At 55.0% G+C, this 12,794-nt stretch overlaps 1 protein-coding gene across 1 annotated transcript; it reads left to right on the forward strand.

Annotated features, from left to right (window-relative positions):
• The first annotated feature begins 6,063 nt into the window (after nt 1–6,063).
• On the forward strand, nt 6,064–12,469 carry LOC102462719 (uncharacterized). The gene is made up of 5 exons (XM_075939148.1): nt 6,064–6,260; nt 8,135–8,263; nt 9,248–9,314; nt 10,113–10,220; nt 10,971–12,469. The coding sequence occupies exons 1-5, from the start codon at nt 6,247–6,249 to the stop codon at nt 11,889–11,891; spliced, it is 1,239 nt and encodes a 412-aa protein (XP_075795263.1). The 5' UTR covers nt 6,064–6,246; the 3' UTR covers nt 11,892–12,469.
• The last annotated feature ends 325 nt before the right edge of the window (nt 12,470–12,794 follow it).

Below are 12,794 nucleotides of genomic sequence, written 5' to 3' on the forward strand. Positions count from 1 at the left end.
GAGGAGGAAGCCAGACTGCAATCAGCCGCTGAGTCCTTGGGCCTTGTTCATCTACAGGTGGGAGTGGGAGCAAGTGAGTCACAGGGAGCAGTGGGGATGAGTCGGGATCCTGGGTATGTGTGCAGCATCCTTATTCCAACACTCATCCCAGGTCAGACTCATGAGCTGGTTTGTTTTGAATGGCTGGGGCTATAAACTCCCCCCCCCCTTCAATAAATCCACCCTTGAGGTGGCTACCAGAGCGAGGGATCCCAGGCAGCCCCAGTTAGCTATGAGCACAGATTGCTGAGCTGCTGGGGCAGTGATGCGGGAGGGAGGCCTAGAGAGGACCTGGCTAACAGCAGAAGGGGACTTAACCCCACCCCCACACGCTGCTGCTCTCCAAACCCTGTGGCTACGTCTACACTGGCATGATTTTATGAAAAATGCTTTTAACGGAAAAGTTTTCCGTTAAAAGCATTTTCAGACAAACGCGTCTAGATTGGCAGGACACTTTTCTGCAAAAGCACTTTTTGCGGAAAAGTGTCCGTGGCCAATCTAGATGCGCTTTTCCACAAAAAAGCCCCAAACGCCATTTTCGTGATCAGGGCTTTTTTGCGGAAAACACTACTGTGCTGTCTACACTGGCCCTTTTGCGCAAAAGTCTTTCGGAAAAAGACTTTTGCCCGAACGGGAGCAGCATAGTATTTCTGGAAAAGCACTGACAATCTTACATGAGATCATCATTGCTTTTCTGGAAATTCAAGCGGCCAGTGTAGACAACTGGCAAGTTTTTCCGGAAAATCAGCAGTGGTCTGTGAGCCCTATACACCTGAGTCTTTGACAGCTAGGACAGAGTCCCTTCACAGCAGGCAGCTAGGGAGGCTGATGGGTGCCCCAAGGTGGTGCAGAGAGAGCTCGTTACACCCGAGATGTCGACTGCTGGGACAAAAGTCCCTTCGCAGCGGACAGCCAGGGAGGCTGACGGGTGCCCCAAGAGTCTGCCCTGTGGAGGTGGCACGACTCAACGCTCAGCTCTTACTGCGTTTACCCCTGACAGGCTGTGGTTCTTTTGATTGTGTTTAGTTCTGTTACAGCAACAGGAGGAGTCAGGTTAAAGCTTAAACAGTTACTATTTTATTGTTACAAGGCAAGCTTAGCTGTTAACTGTTACTGCTGTGTTACAGATGACACAGCCACTACAAAGACAAAGACAGAAAATACAATAACAGTCACTTAAAGGTACCATGGAACTCTTTTGGTTCTCTGAGCTCTTATTGAATGTATACAAAGACACCTAGCAGGTATATTCTCACCCCTGCGATCCTTACTCCGGCGAAGCCAGTGTTTCTCATACGAGACGAAGGTGTCCCTAAAGTCTCAGAGGTCCAAGACTGCCTGACCAGCAGGTATGTGGGTGGATCTTATAGAATCATAGAACCATACAGCTGGAAGAGACCTCAGAAGGTCATCAAGTCCAGCCCCCTGCTCTAGGCAGGACCAATCCCAACTAGATCAACCCAGCCCAGGCTTTGTCAAGCCGAGACTTAAACACCTCTAGGGATGGAGACTCCACTACTTCCCTAGGTAGCCCATTCCAGTGCTTCACCACCCTCCTAGTGAAATAGTTTTTCCTAATATCCAACCTGGACCTCTCCCACCATAACTTGAGACCATTGCTCCTTGTTCTGCCATCTGTCACTACTGAGAACAGCCTCTCTCCATCCTCTCCTTGGGAGAGAGAATCCTTGAGAGCGAAATTCTGTCTTCAAAGGCTCCAGGGCCTCCAGAGGTGCTGGAATAACAATAGCCCTGAATGCTAGACAGGAACCAGATAACAGCGGCAATTGGGCCAGTAGGCGATCGGGGCCTCGAGCCGCCCTTGGCTGGTACCAGTATTGACATGTCTACACACCATCTGGGAAGAGGAATCTGCTGCCCCATCAGAAAGAATGTCTGGCCGTAATGATTTAGTTTCCTCCACCTCACAGGTGCAAATTAAGCTTTGGACCCCCTGTGGGAATGGGCGTAACAAAGATGTGCCAACTTAATTGGCATTTTAATGACAAGAGAAGCATCTACGTGACCACAGGGATATAAAGTGGGGCCCTGTGTCCCACTCTAATTGGCCAAAAAGGCTAATGGCATATTAGGTTGCATTAAGAGCAGCATTGCCAGCAGATCCAGAGATGTCATTGTGAATGGCCAGACAGCAATATGATAGTCAAGTATGGTCCTCTTAACACATTACCTGCATCCTGCTTCAAAGGCCTTTTAAGACTACACTTGAAAGAGAATCCTCTGAACTGTCAGTCATGCTTAAATTCGACACTTTACACTCAAGTTTGAATAAAGACTCTAATTATCTTACCCATTACACAGATAGCTTCCCCAATTATCACCTCTAATATCATTAGCTCACAGACATTTGCCTCCCCCCCCATCCGCCTTCTGTTCTGAAATTTGATTTGTCCTTTTCATATGAGTTCATTTTTTTAAATTGTATCCTTTGGTATATATGGTTGTGACAATTTTCTTCCACTATTTGATCTGAGGAAGTGGGACTGGCCCACGAAAGCTCATCACCTAAAAAACCATCTTGTTAGTCTTTAAAGTGCTACATAGTCCTGTTTTTTGTTTCAGCTCTTAACAAGGTGCCTCCTTCATTAAGTGTGCTTGCTTGTAAACCCTGTAACTCCCTCCCTCCCCCATTCAACACAAGCATTAAAGATACTGTTGCTGAGAAATAATGCATTTGTATTCCCTAAATACAAAGAAGCAGGGACAGAGAAGGAGTGCAGGACGAGAGTGTCAGAGGGGAGAGGGAGGGGCAGAAGAGAGAGTGGTGTATTACAATTCCTCTGTTCAGCAATCACACAGGTGTGAGAATGCCTTTTGTTCTGGGACACATCCCTGGGGGTTGAGTGTTAGGCTGCCCTTGACTCTCCCCAGCACTCCACTCACTTAATTTCACCCTGTCCAAGTGGGTGGATTTCATTTGTGCATTGAACTTGTCATCCCTACTATGTTTTCATCTTCAGCTCTGTGAGCGCCAAACAGCTGGGCTGTGTCTACATCCCTTTCCGGAAAAGGGATGCTAATGAGACACTTCGGAATTGCAAATGCCGCGGGGGATTTAAATATCCCCTGCAGCATTTGCATGAACATGGCTGCCGTTTTTTTCCAGCTCGGGGTTTTGTCAGAGAAAAGCGCCCGTCTAGACGGGATCTTGTGGAAAATAAGCTCTTTTCCGCAAGATCCCTTATTCCTCCTTGAAAGTGTAGGAATAAGGGATCTTGTGGAAAAGGGCTTATTTTCTGCAAGATCCTGTCTAGACTGGCGCTTTTCTCCGGCAAAACCCCGAGCTGGAAAAAAGCGGCAGCCATGTTCATGCAAATGCCGCAGGGGATATTTAAATCCCCCGCGGCATTTGCAATTCCGAAGTGTCTCATTAGCATCCCTTTTCCGGAAAGGGGTGCCAATGTAGACACAGCCCTGGAGGAGCTGGACCTGGGGGAGTGTGCAGCAGGCTCGCTGTTGCACCCACTATAATGAAAAGTGAAAGGCAGACTTCATAGGTTGGGGTGGGGAAGCTTTTTTGGGTCGGGCTGCTGACCCACAGAAAAATCAGCTGGGGGCCGCACACAAGTGAGAACAACAACAAAAAACCAAACCTCACTGACATGGCCTCCAGTTGAGAAGGAGAACGACACTTCCCACATTCCCCTCACACACCAGAGCCTATGGGGGCCCAAGCTAGTAGATTTTGTGTGCTCCCGCCTGGGATCCCAAATGCTGAGGGGAGCTCCAAGCCTCAGGGGCCAGATCCAGGCAAGCCTTAGGTTCTCACCCCTGTTATAGGAGATACATTGTGACATGAATAACTTCATCTCTTCGCATAAAAGTGCAGGGTTGCCAGATTCTGGTTTCCACACTCATAATTTTTTCCTACCAGTATTGCTAACACAATACAAGTGTAAAGCAAGGGCACGTGGTTACACTGTTACATTTTTAAACAACTTTTTACAACCCTAGTCCTGACTTTCAGCCCGGTGCCCTAGCCACTGGCATTTGAACACAGCAGGAATACAGAGCAGCTTTCCCAATTCCCAAGACCTGAGATGCCAGCCCATGCCCCCGCCCACACCTAGAGCGGCTGTACTGCTGCAAGGCCATCGGGGGAGCTGTGGGTAGGTAGATGAGGCCAGGGACCATTCCTCCTACCCTCCCTTGTCTGCATCACATGCCCCAGCGCCCATTGTATTGACACTTGCTGCTTCTGCTCCACTAAGCCGCCTGGTCTGGTTAAATAACCATGGCAGGGGTTGGCGTCAGAGCCAGGCAGGGGTTGCCAGTGCTGTGAGCAGCTCTTGGATGGTGCGCCCTGTTCTGAGGATGAACGCCTCAGCCATCCGGAGGAAGTCCTACAAGAAAGCCCAGGGACAGGCAGGGCCCTTCCCTCCAGTGCACTGGGACAAGGCTGATGGGGGCCAGGTCCATGCTGGGAAGCTGCAGGTGATGGAGAAGTTCTTCACCCCGCTGCAGCAGCCCAAGAAGGGGAAGGGCTCAGAACGGGAGCTGAGCCGGTGCCGCCAGCAGTGGATGGAGAGACGGATTGACCACTTCTCGTCCTCCTCCTCCTCAGCTGCCTCTTCCACCACCACAGCCTCCTGGTCCTCAGAAGCCAGCCTGGAGAAGGAGGCCTTCTTGGCAGGCGGCCCCAGGTCCCAGCCCAAACATGCCCAGTCATGTGTGGACATCTCCAGAGAAGCCCGGGCCTTCCACCGGGGTGGGGAGGGGATTGCCAGCTACAAAGCTGAGGAGCCTGTCTCCTTCCCCAGGCTGAAAAAGGGACACAGCCAGAGCGCCGACCGACTGTCCCAGCCACGGTGTCCCCAGGAGGTTCAGTCCCCACCTTCTGCCCATGCGAGCAGGGACAGCTGCCTCTACAAAGCCAGCAGCCTGGAGAGGAGCTTGGTCTTCAATGAGCAGGCCGAGATCTTGGCCCCACGGCTCCAGAGGCAGGCGGAGGCCCCAGCACCCAGCAAGAGCATCCTCAAGAATGGGACTGTTGCCAAGGGTGATGGGCTGCGCAAGGCAAAGTCCATCGAGACCATCCCTGTGCGGACAGGTGGGAGAGAGCCCTGGGTCCCACCACCCCCCAGGGCTGAGGAGGAGCTGGAGCTGCAGCCGGAGCTGGGGGCCACCAAGAAGCACCACAGCATGGACCAGATGAAGCTAGTAGAGGAGAAGCTGAAGTTCTCTGCATTCCTCAATGAGATTACCAGGCAGGTCATGAGCCCATCGAGCCTCAGCTCCCTGGGCTGGAAGCCACCAGAGGCCTCTCATGCCAGCAAGAGCTTTGGCACCGACAGCTCTGAGTCCAAGAGCTCTGGTAGCAAAGCCAGCTCACAGGGGTCCCTGGCTGAGAGCCGGGAGGGCCAGCACCAGCAGGAGAGGGGCCCCCATGGCAAGAGGAGGGGAACCCAGAGGGATCACACCAACTCAGCACCCTCCGGGCACACAGACAATGGCAGCAGCTCAGACATAGGCACAGCCCCCCATACCAGGCCAGGCGGCAAGGAGGAGAGGCCTGGGGAGGGCAGGCTGGGCCATGGGGTAGACACTGAGGGCCACGAGCAGCCCCCTGCCACCAGGAAAGTGGAGAAGCAGCAGGCCAGCTCCCTGGATGAGCCCTGGAGCAAGGACCAGCCACTGGAGAGAACACAAAAAGGCGGAACCCACGGCAAGGTAGGTGGCACTAGTCACTTCAGCCCCACCCCAGTCCCTTCCTGACCCTCCACCCATCTGGTGCAGCCAGACCCTGCAGTCCCATAGATTCCCCCTCCCCTGACTTCCTCCAGGTCACCTGGACCCTACAGCCCCACCTCCCTTGACTTCCTCCAGGTCACCTGGACCCTACAGCCCCACTCCACACTCCACACTCCACAGCCACCAGCATTTCAGGGTTGTCCAGACAAAGGACCAGATGCAATTCACTCTGCAGCCTGTCATCCAATTCCAGCTTGGGGGCAGGGGCTCTATCTCCTGCTCTGGTGGGGCAAGGGGGGGGGTCTAGTGGATTAGAGCAAGGGGGCTGAAGCCAGGACTCCTGGGTTCTATTCCCAACACTCTGTATGACCTTGGGATAAGTCCCTGTGTGTTCAAGGGGGCCACATGGACTCCCTCGGGGATCTTGTACTGGGCATTGGTGTTTGCTGAAATTTGTCTCTGTCTCTCCAGGAGCTGGAGCCACAGGCAGCCAAGATGGAGCCAGCAAAGTGAGTATTGAACGTCGCCCCCGCCCCACCCCCGCCCTGCAGCCTCCAGCCTAGAAGCATGTGCCATTTAAGCTGCGTGTAAGAGACACGCTCACTGTCCGGCTCTGCTCAGCACGAGCCAGGCCTTAGCCGGGGGGGGGGGGGAGGGTGTCCAGTCTGGGCCCTGCACTGTAAGGAAGAGGTGGACAAACTGGAGAGAATTTGGAGGGGAGTATCAACAGGATGTGCGCGGCAGAAAGCTGCCCCGAAGGGCATGTTTAGCTGAGGGAAGAGAAGGCTGAGGGGACCTGGTAAGAGTTTCAATATGTGACTGGTTATTACAATGAAGTAGGGATGTTAAATTGCAGGTAATTGACTAATCGAATAGTCTATGCATTTTGCTTTGACCAGCCAATAAGCCGTCTCCGCCTTTGAAGTATAGAAACAGCCCTAGGGCTGTTGCTACACTTTAAAGGTGAATGCGCCACGTGAAGCCCAGGGTCAGCTGGGGACTCCCCGCTGACCCCGGGCTCCATGCAGTGCTGCCGCTTTCAAACGTCACCACAGGAGCCCAGCATCAGGCTCCTTTTAAGCCGGCTCCCCATGAGTACCAGATCCACCTGCTCCCTCGCCCCTGCACTGCTGCCTCTGTTAGAAAGGCAGCAGCGTGGAGGGTGAGGGGGGCAGGCAGGAGCTGGTTTGCGCGAGGAGCCAGCTTTCAAGCTGTCTCTCTGCACATGCCAGATCCTGGACCGACCTGCTCCCCCTTGCTGCCTCCTACAGAGGCAGGGAAGGCAGGCAGGAGCCAGGTGCAGGTGCCTCTATTAGAGGCAGCAGTGTGTGAGGGTGGAGGGGGTTAGCCACTGAGCAGCCTCTGTCCAGGGCGAGCCTGGGTCCACCACAGACAGAGGCTGCTTCGCAGCAGCAATTCCTGTCCATGGGGGGTCCAAGCTCTGACCCCCCATGGACAGGGGCTGCTGCCGTGGAGCTGTCTCTGTCTGCGGGAAGCTTGGGAGCCCTGCGGACAAGGGCTGCTGCTGCCCCATGCTGCTGCCTCTGTATCAGAGGCTGCAGCACAAGGCGGGAGGCAGCCGGGCTGCGTAGGAAGCTGGTTTTTAAACTGGCTCCCCTTGCAGACCAGCTCCTGTCACCCCTCTGATAGGCAGCAGCGTGGGGGGGGGGGGGCTTGCTGGAAGTGAGACCAGAGCGCACTGGCTGCTCTGGCCCCTGGGGACTATTGAATCACCATGCAACTGCTAAAACGTCATGCGGTACACAACGATTCCATTGCATGCCATCTAACAGCCCAGCTTCCAGCTCGAGCACAGCAAGCTCTGCCCCCCCTCCTCCCACATCTGCCTCCTGTGACCACAGAGAACTGCCAGGGTGCAGCACACCCTGAGCTCATCTCTGATCCACCTTCCATGGCCTCCGGGGCAGAGAACAGCCAGCGCACCGCATGCTCTGGCCACAACCCCACTGCTGAAAACAGGACAAGTGTGGTACCCAATGCCAGCTCTTCCTCCGCTATGGGGGGCAGGGGAACCCCAGGGGCCAGTCTCTATCCCTCAGTGTACAAAGGGGCCGTTCTGCTCCAGAGAATCTGGCCCCAGAAGAGCGAGGGGCACTGCACTTGACTAGATGGGGATGGGGTATTCTAAGAGGACCCTGCATCCATGGAGCGGCTCTACTGGGGGAGGGTCTGTAGTGGTTGATCCCTGGTCTGTGGGAAGGTGGGGGGGTGGGAGGGATGCAGCTGAAAGATCCATTGGGGAGCCAGGCCAGCAGATGGAGCCCAGTCCTAGCTCCAGTCTCTCCAGCCAGGTTCACGTCTCTGGTATGACAAGACCTCTGGGGCGCAGATTCCCCACTACCAGTGCTCTCTGTGACCCCAGGTTGCCCAGAGACCATGGTGCACAGCAGGCAGATGGAGCAGGTGCAGGGGCCAAGTCTGGCCCTGCTGGGCAGCAGGATCTGCAGCTGACCTGGGAAGAGCTGGAGTTGCTGAAGGAGAAGTTTAGCAGGTGAGGGATCCTAAAGCCTGGCCTTGGGGTGGGGGGCTCTTCGCAGCCACACCTCCAGGAGGTGGAGTCTATTACAGCCCTAACCCCTTGCAGGTTGAGTTGGCTCTCGCAGCCATGCCCAGCAGGGGGTGGAGTCTAGTACAGCCTTTCTCCCCTTGGGGGTGGAGCTTGTCCTCAGTTTCACTCACTTGGAGGTTGAGTCTGGCATAGCCCCATCCTCTTTGGAGGCATCAAGGCTATTCTCACAACCCTACCTCCTGGAAGACAGGATGCTCCCCCATATGCACAACTAACCTGTGGACTCCCTGCTGCAGGAACAAAGAGTCTAGAGCTCTGGTTGGTGGGGTTGGCTTTCCAATTTGCCATTGTACAACTCCGAGTCCCTCCCCCACTTCTCAACCCCCTGGGCCTTTCTGGACATCGTCCCATAGGTGTGGCTTATCTCCCCCTTGGCCTCCTCTGCTCTGCCAGCAACACAGGTGCCTATAAGAGACCGGCCCCCATTAACAATAATCATGTCTGCACTGAGAGAAGGTAGAGGTTGGGAATGTATCCCACTACCTCCACCAAATCACACACTGAGTCACATGGCTTCATGGTCTATATGCTCCACTGTTGGGCACTCAGCAAAACAGCATCCTGACATTGCTCTCACAAGCTAAGCAGAATTATATTTGGTTAGTATTGGGATGGGAAACCACCTAAGAAAATCCACAGTCCTGCAGAGAGTGGGGTGGGGACTCAGTAGGTGATGCTTTCCCTTCACAATCATCCTCAGCACAGTGTCCCCCAAAGAGGGCTGCATCTTGGTGCTGGTCAAAAGATTACTATATAAACAGCTCCCATGCCCCACCCCAGAGGTGGCTGCATCTTAACACTGGATGTGGGATCCCTGTATAAACAATCCCCACATCCCATGTCAGCATCCCACGTCTAAAGGGAGGTTTTCAAGACAGTTTCATTCTCTTGGCTGTTTCCTTCTAGGCTGCAGGAGGACTATTCCAACACCCAACGCACGAACCAGCTACTGGAGGAGAAACTTCACCTCATTGTAAGGGCAGCTTCATTGTTGGGAGAGGGAAGCCCTGGATATGGGCTGACAGACCCCTCATTGAAAAGGAGCAACCCCATGATCAGATCCACGTGCCTGCAGACTCAGCTGCCCAGACAGGGAACAGCCCACTGCCTCATTCAATGTAGGCTCTTATACTGGACGTATGGCTGTGATAGCTGAGCCTCTAACAGCCGCACTGTCCATATATTGAGTGCACCGTGTAGCGACGCTTGTGAGGGGCCTGATTCTTCCACCCCACAAGCTCCCCCATCGTTCCGATGAGACATGATACCAAGTCTTGCCCCTCAATGGAGCGCACAGCTTCCCTGACAATTGGCACCTAAGTCCAGATATTAACCAGGGTACCACAGCCAATGGTCCCTCTAATCTTTTCAATCATGTGTGGATTTTTTCCATCCATGTGCGGAATAAATGTTGTATATGCACCAAGAACTGTGCAGAAACACAAACCTAGCTGTGGGTGCTCTGCTAAACAGCTGGGCAGCATTTGAATCTCTCCTGAGTGGCGCCCAGCTGACAGGAAACACCCATCCCAGCCAATTCCCAAAGCCTAAATTGCTCCCTGCCTGGTGGTTTCAGTCAGACACAGGTTCACCCTGCATGTCCTATCTCCAAATGCTGTCCAAGATTGTTGTGCAGATGTTAAACGGCCCCCCTGTCCCACCCCAGACATGTCTATATCTCAGCGCTGGGGCACCAGGAGCCCCGGCCCTGCCTGCCCTCCTCCATTCTTCCTCTGAGCCTCTCATCTTGCTGTCTCCCTCCCCACTGCAGGTTCAGAGCATGGCAGCTGAGAGACAGACCCTGAACCAGCGCATCACCGAGCTGCTCGAGAGGCTCATTAGTGCCCAGAACACCATCTGCACACTGGAGAGACTCAATGTGAGCTTGGGGTGGGGGAGGCGGGAGGCTATGGTGGGGCAGCCAGAGGTGGGGCTGGGAAGGAGTGGGGGATGCTTCCAGCTGTGCAGTCAGAAGTGCAGCCCCATGGAAACGTTGCAGGATTCCAGACTCAGTGGCGGCCTCTTGTTTTTAGAGCAAAACAGCAGAGGAGCTAGTGCCACGTGCCTTCGGAAAGTCGGGACTCTCAGCTTTCTAACAGCACGGAGAGAGCTGGGCTAATCCCCACGATGTCAGAGATATGGAGCCTCAATTGCCCCCAGCCCTGGCACCTTGCAAGCTCTTCAAACACCAGTGGCCCCAGGGAATAAGCTGAAAAGCAATCAGAACAACGCGAGGTGTGTGTGGGGGGTCCAGTAGTTTGACAGCCTGTGGGGCTACCCATAAATGCCACATGTGCCGGAAAGCTGAAAATCCCAACTTTCCATCAGGGCAGGTTTTGCAGTCTCAGTTTGAAGACTTGAGGTAATCCTGCACCTTAAACAGCAACGGCTGCAAGCTCTAGCAGCTTGAGGCTGCTAACCCAATGCTAGCACTCCAGAGCAGGGAAGTCAGCCAGAAAGGAGTCAGGCTGATGGGATTAGTAAATCCAGCAGAGCTACAAATGCCTGACTTGAGGGTACAAATCATTCAGGAGATACCAGGCTTTAAACCCCTGCTGGTCCCTCAATCTCACTGCACTGGGCATGGCCATGCTGGGCTGGTGTGACAGTCGCTCCCCCATCCCCACAGATCTCGGCGCTGCTGTCAGAATCGGCAGGGAAGCACCGTCACATGGAGAAGGCCGATTCCACTGACAGCCTCTACTCCCTGCATATCTCCAACGTAGCGCCCCCTCCCGCCTTCATGGACAGTGCCTCTGAGGCCCACACCACCACCCCCAGCCAGTCTGACTCGGCCACAGAGGCCAACAAGCCCGGCTGCAGCTCTGAGTCGGACACAGCCATGCCCAACGGAGACAGGACTCAGGCACCCAACTACCGCAGTCTCCCGCCTCCGGGGCAGCTGGAGAGCCATAGGAGAACCACGGCCTTCATGCCATGGAAGCAGCAGTGCTCTGGGGAGCTGCTGGAGCATGTCAACTCGACAGAGAGTGAGTGCAGCACAGAGGAAGGGGCCCAGGTCCACGCCCTCCCTATGCCGCGCTTCCTCTACCTGAGGCAGGAGGCGCTGGTGGCTCCCTCAGTTCCCACCCTGCTGTCCACTGAGGCCCTGCGCCCTCCATCCCCACAGGATGTGCTGCTCGGTGGACAGCTGGAGTTAGTGCCAGTGCCGGAGCTCAGCAGCACTGACAGCTCTGATGGGGAAGAGGCTTGTAGCCAGGGCATGGGGGAGAAGGAGCCAGGGGTGACTCTGGATTACCAGTCAGCCCAGAAGATCCTGGACAGCCTGCTGAGGCAACACCACTGCCTGGAGACGGAGCCAGCGAAGGCGAGTGGAGGGGGCTATCAGGACAGAAGCGAGACAGGCCAGGCCAAGGAGCACCAGCGCCAGATCCGCTACTACTGGGACTTCAAGAGCCCAGGCGAGGAGCAGCCCCCACGGCATCCGGCCCAGCATGGAGGGGGCACCCTGCCCCGGGCCAAGGGCAAGAAAGTGTTGCCAAGGGAGCAGATATGTGGGGATGGGGTGATGGACTCCACATTTCTGTAAGAAGGTGGAGGGGGCTGCCCATGGGCAGATGAGACCCCCACTCCACAGCCACGTCATTGACCCCAGCCATTTCTGTCTACCCTTCACCATAGCACAGAGCTCGGGGGATAAGGGTCACCTCACTGAGCATAGGGAACTGTATCTGGGTTTGCTACAGACCACCTGGGGGGGCAGATAGAGGCAGAGAGGAGAGTGGGGGGACTCGCTGACCCAGAGAGATCTGTGGGGAGAGGACAGGCAGGCCAGAGAAATGAACACAGATAGAGCCCCAGAGGGATGGGATGGGGGAAGGACAGACGTAGCCAGAGCTGGTGGGGACAGGCAAACTCAGACAGAAAGGGGGGGGACACAGAGGAAAGTAGGGGGTATCCCACAGCCCCATGTGGGGCCAGAGCATCAATCCAGGGCTGACCCTGGATCCACCCTGCTGCTCTCCTACTGGCCCCACCTGTATATACTTTGCTGACTTTGACCTGTCCCACCCCTACCTCCCCTGTACACAAGCACTGGGACCAAGCCACCTGCATGAACCGACCGACCCCCTTTCAATTAACATTTCTGAGACCAACGTTAAAGGAATAAACGCCTTAGGCCAATGGGTGTTTAATTTCAGCTGCGGAGCTGGGCTGGTACATGGGGAAGAGTCACCTGCGGTTGAGCTGAAGCATCACCAGGGTGGGTCTTGAGGCTGTTTATAGAGAGATTCCCTCAACAGCTCCTGAGATGCAGGTTCTGTCTCTAGTTCTGGGAGGGGCGTGAGGTCTAGTGGTTAGAGTGAGAGCCTGGCGCAGGACTCCCAGGTTCCTTTTCCCCTCTGAAAGTGGAGGTCTTTCTGGCTGCCAGGCTGTCTTCTCTAACCTTCAAATGTCTCCCTTCCTGGAGTCTAACCCCCACTCTCTGCTC

Source organism: Pelodiscus sinensis, chromosome 11 (assembly GCF_049634645.1).
Source record: "Pelodiscus sinensis isolate JC-2024 chromosome 11, ASM4963464v1, whole genome shotgun sequence".
In the NCBI taxonomy this organism is placed as follows: domain Eukaryota; kingdom Metazoa; phylum Chordata; order Testudines; family Trionychidae; genus Pelodiscus; species Pelodiscus sinensis.

Bases quoted from the DNA above. Each gene is read 5' to 3' on its own strand.
- LOC102462719 (XM_075939148.1), top strand. The intron at 8,264-9,247 runs GTGAGGGATCCT...GTTTCCTTCTAG, and splicing joins CTGAAGGAGAAGTTTAGCAG to GCTGCAGGAGGACTATTCCA. The intron at 9,315-10,112 runs GTAAGGGCAGCT...TCCCCACTGCAG, and splicing joins AGGAGAAACTTCACCTCATT to GTTCAGAGCATGGCAGCTGA.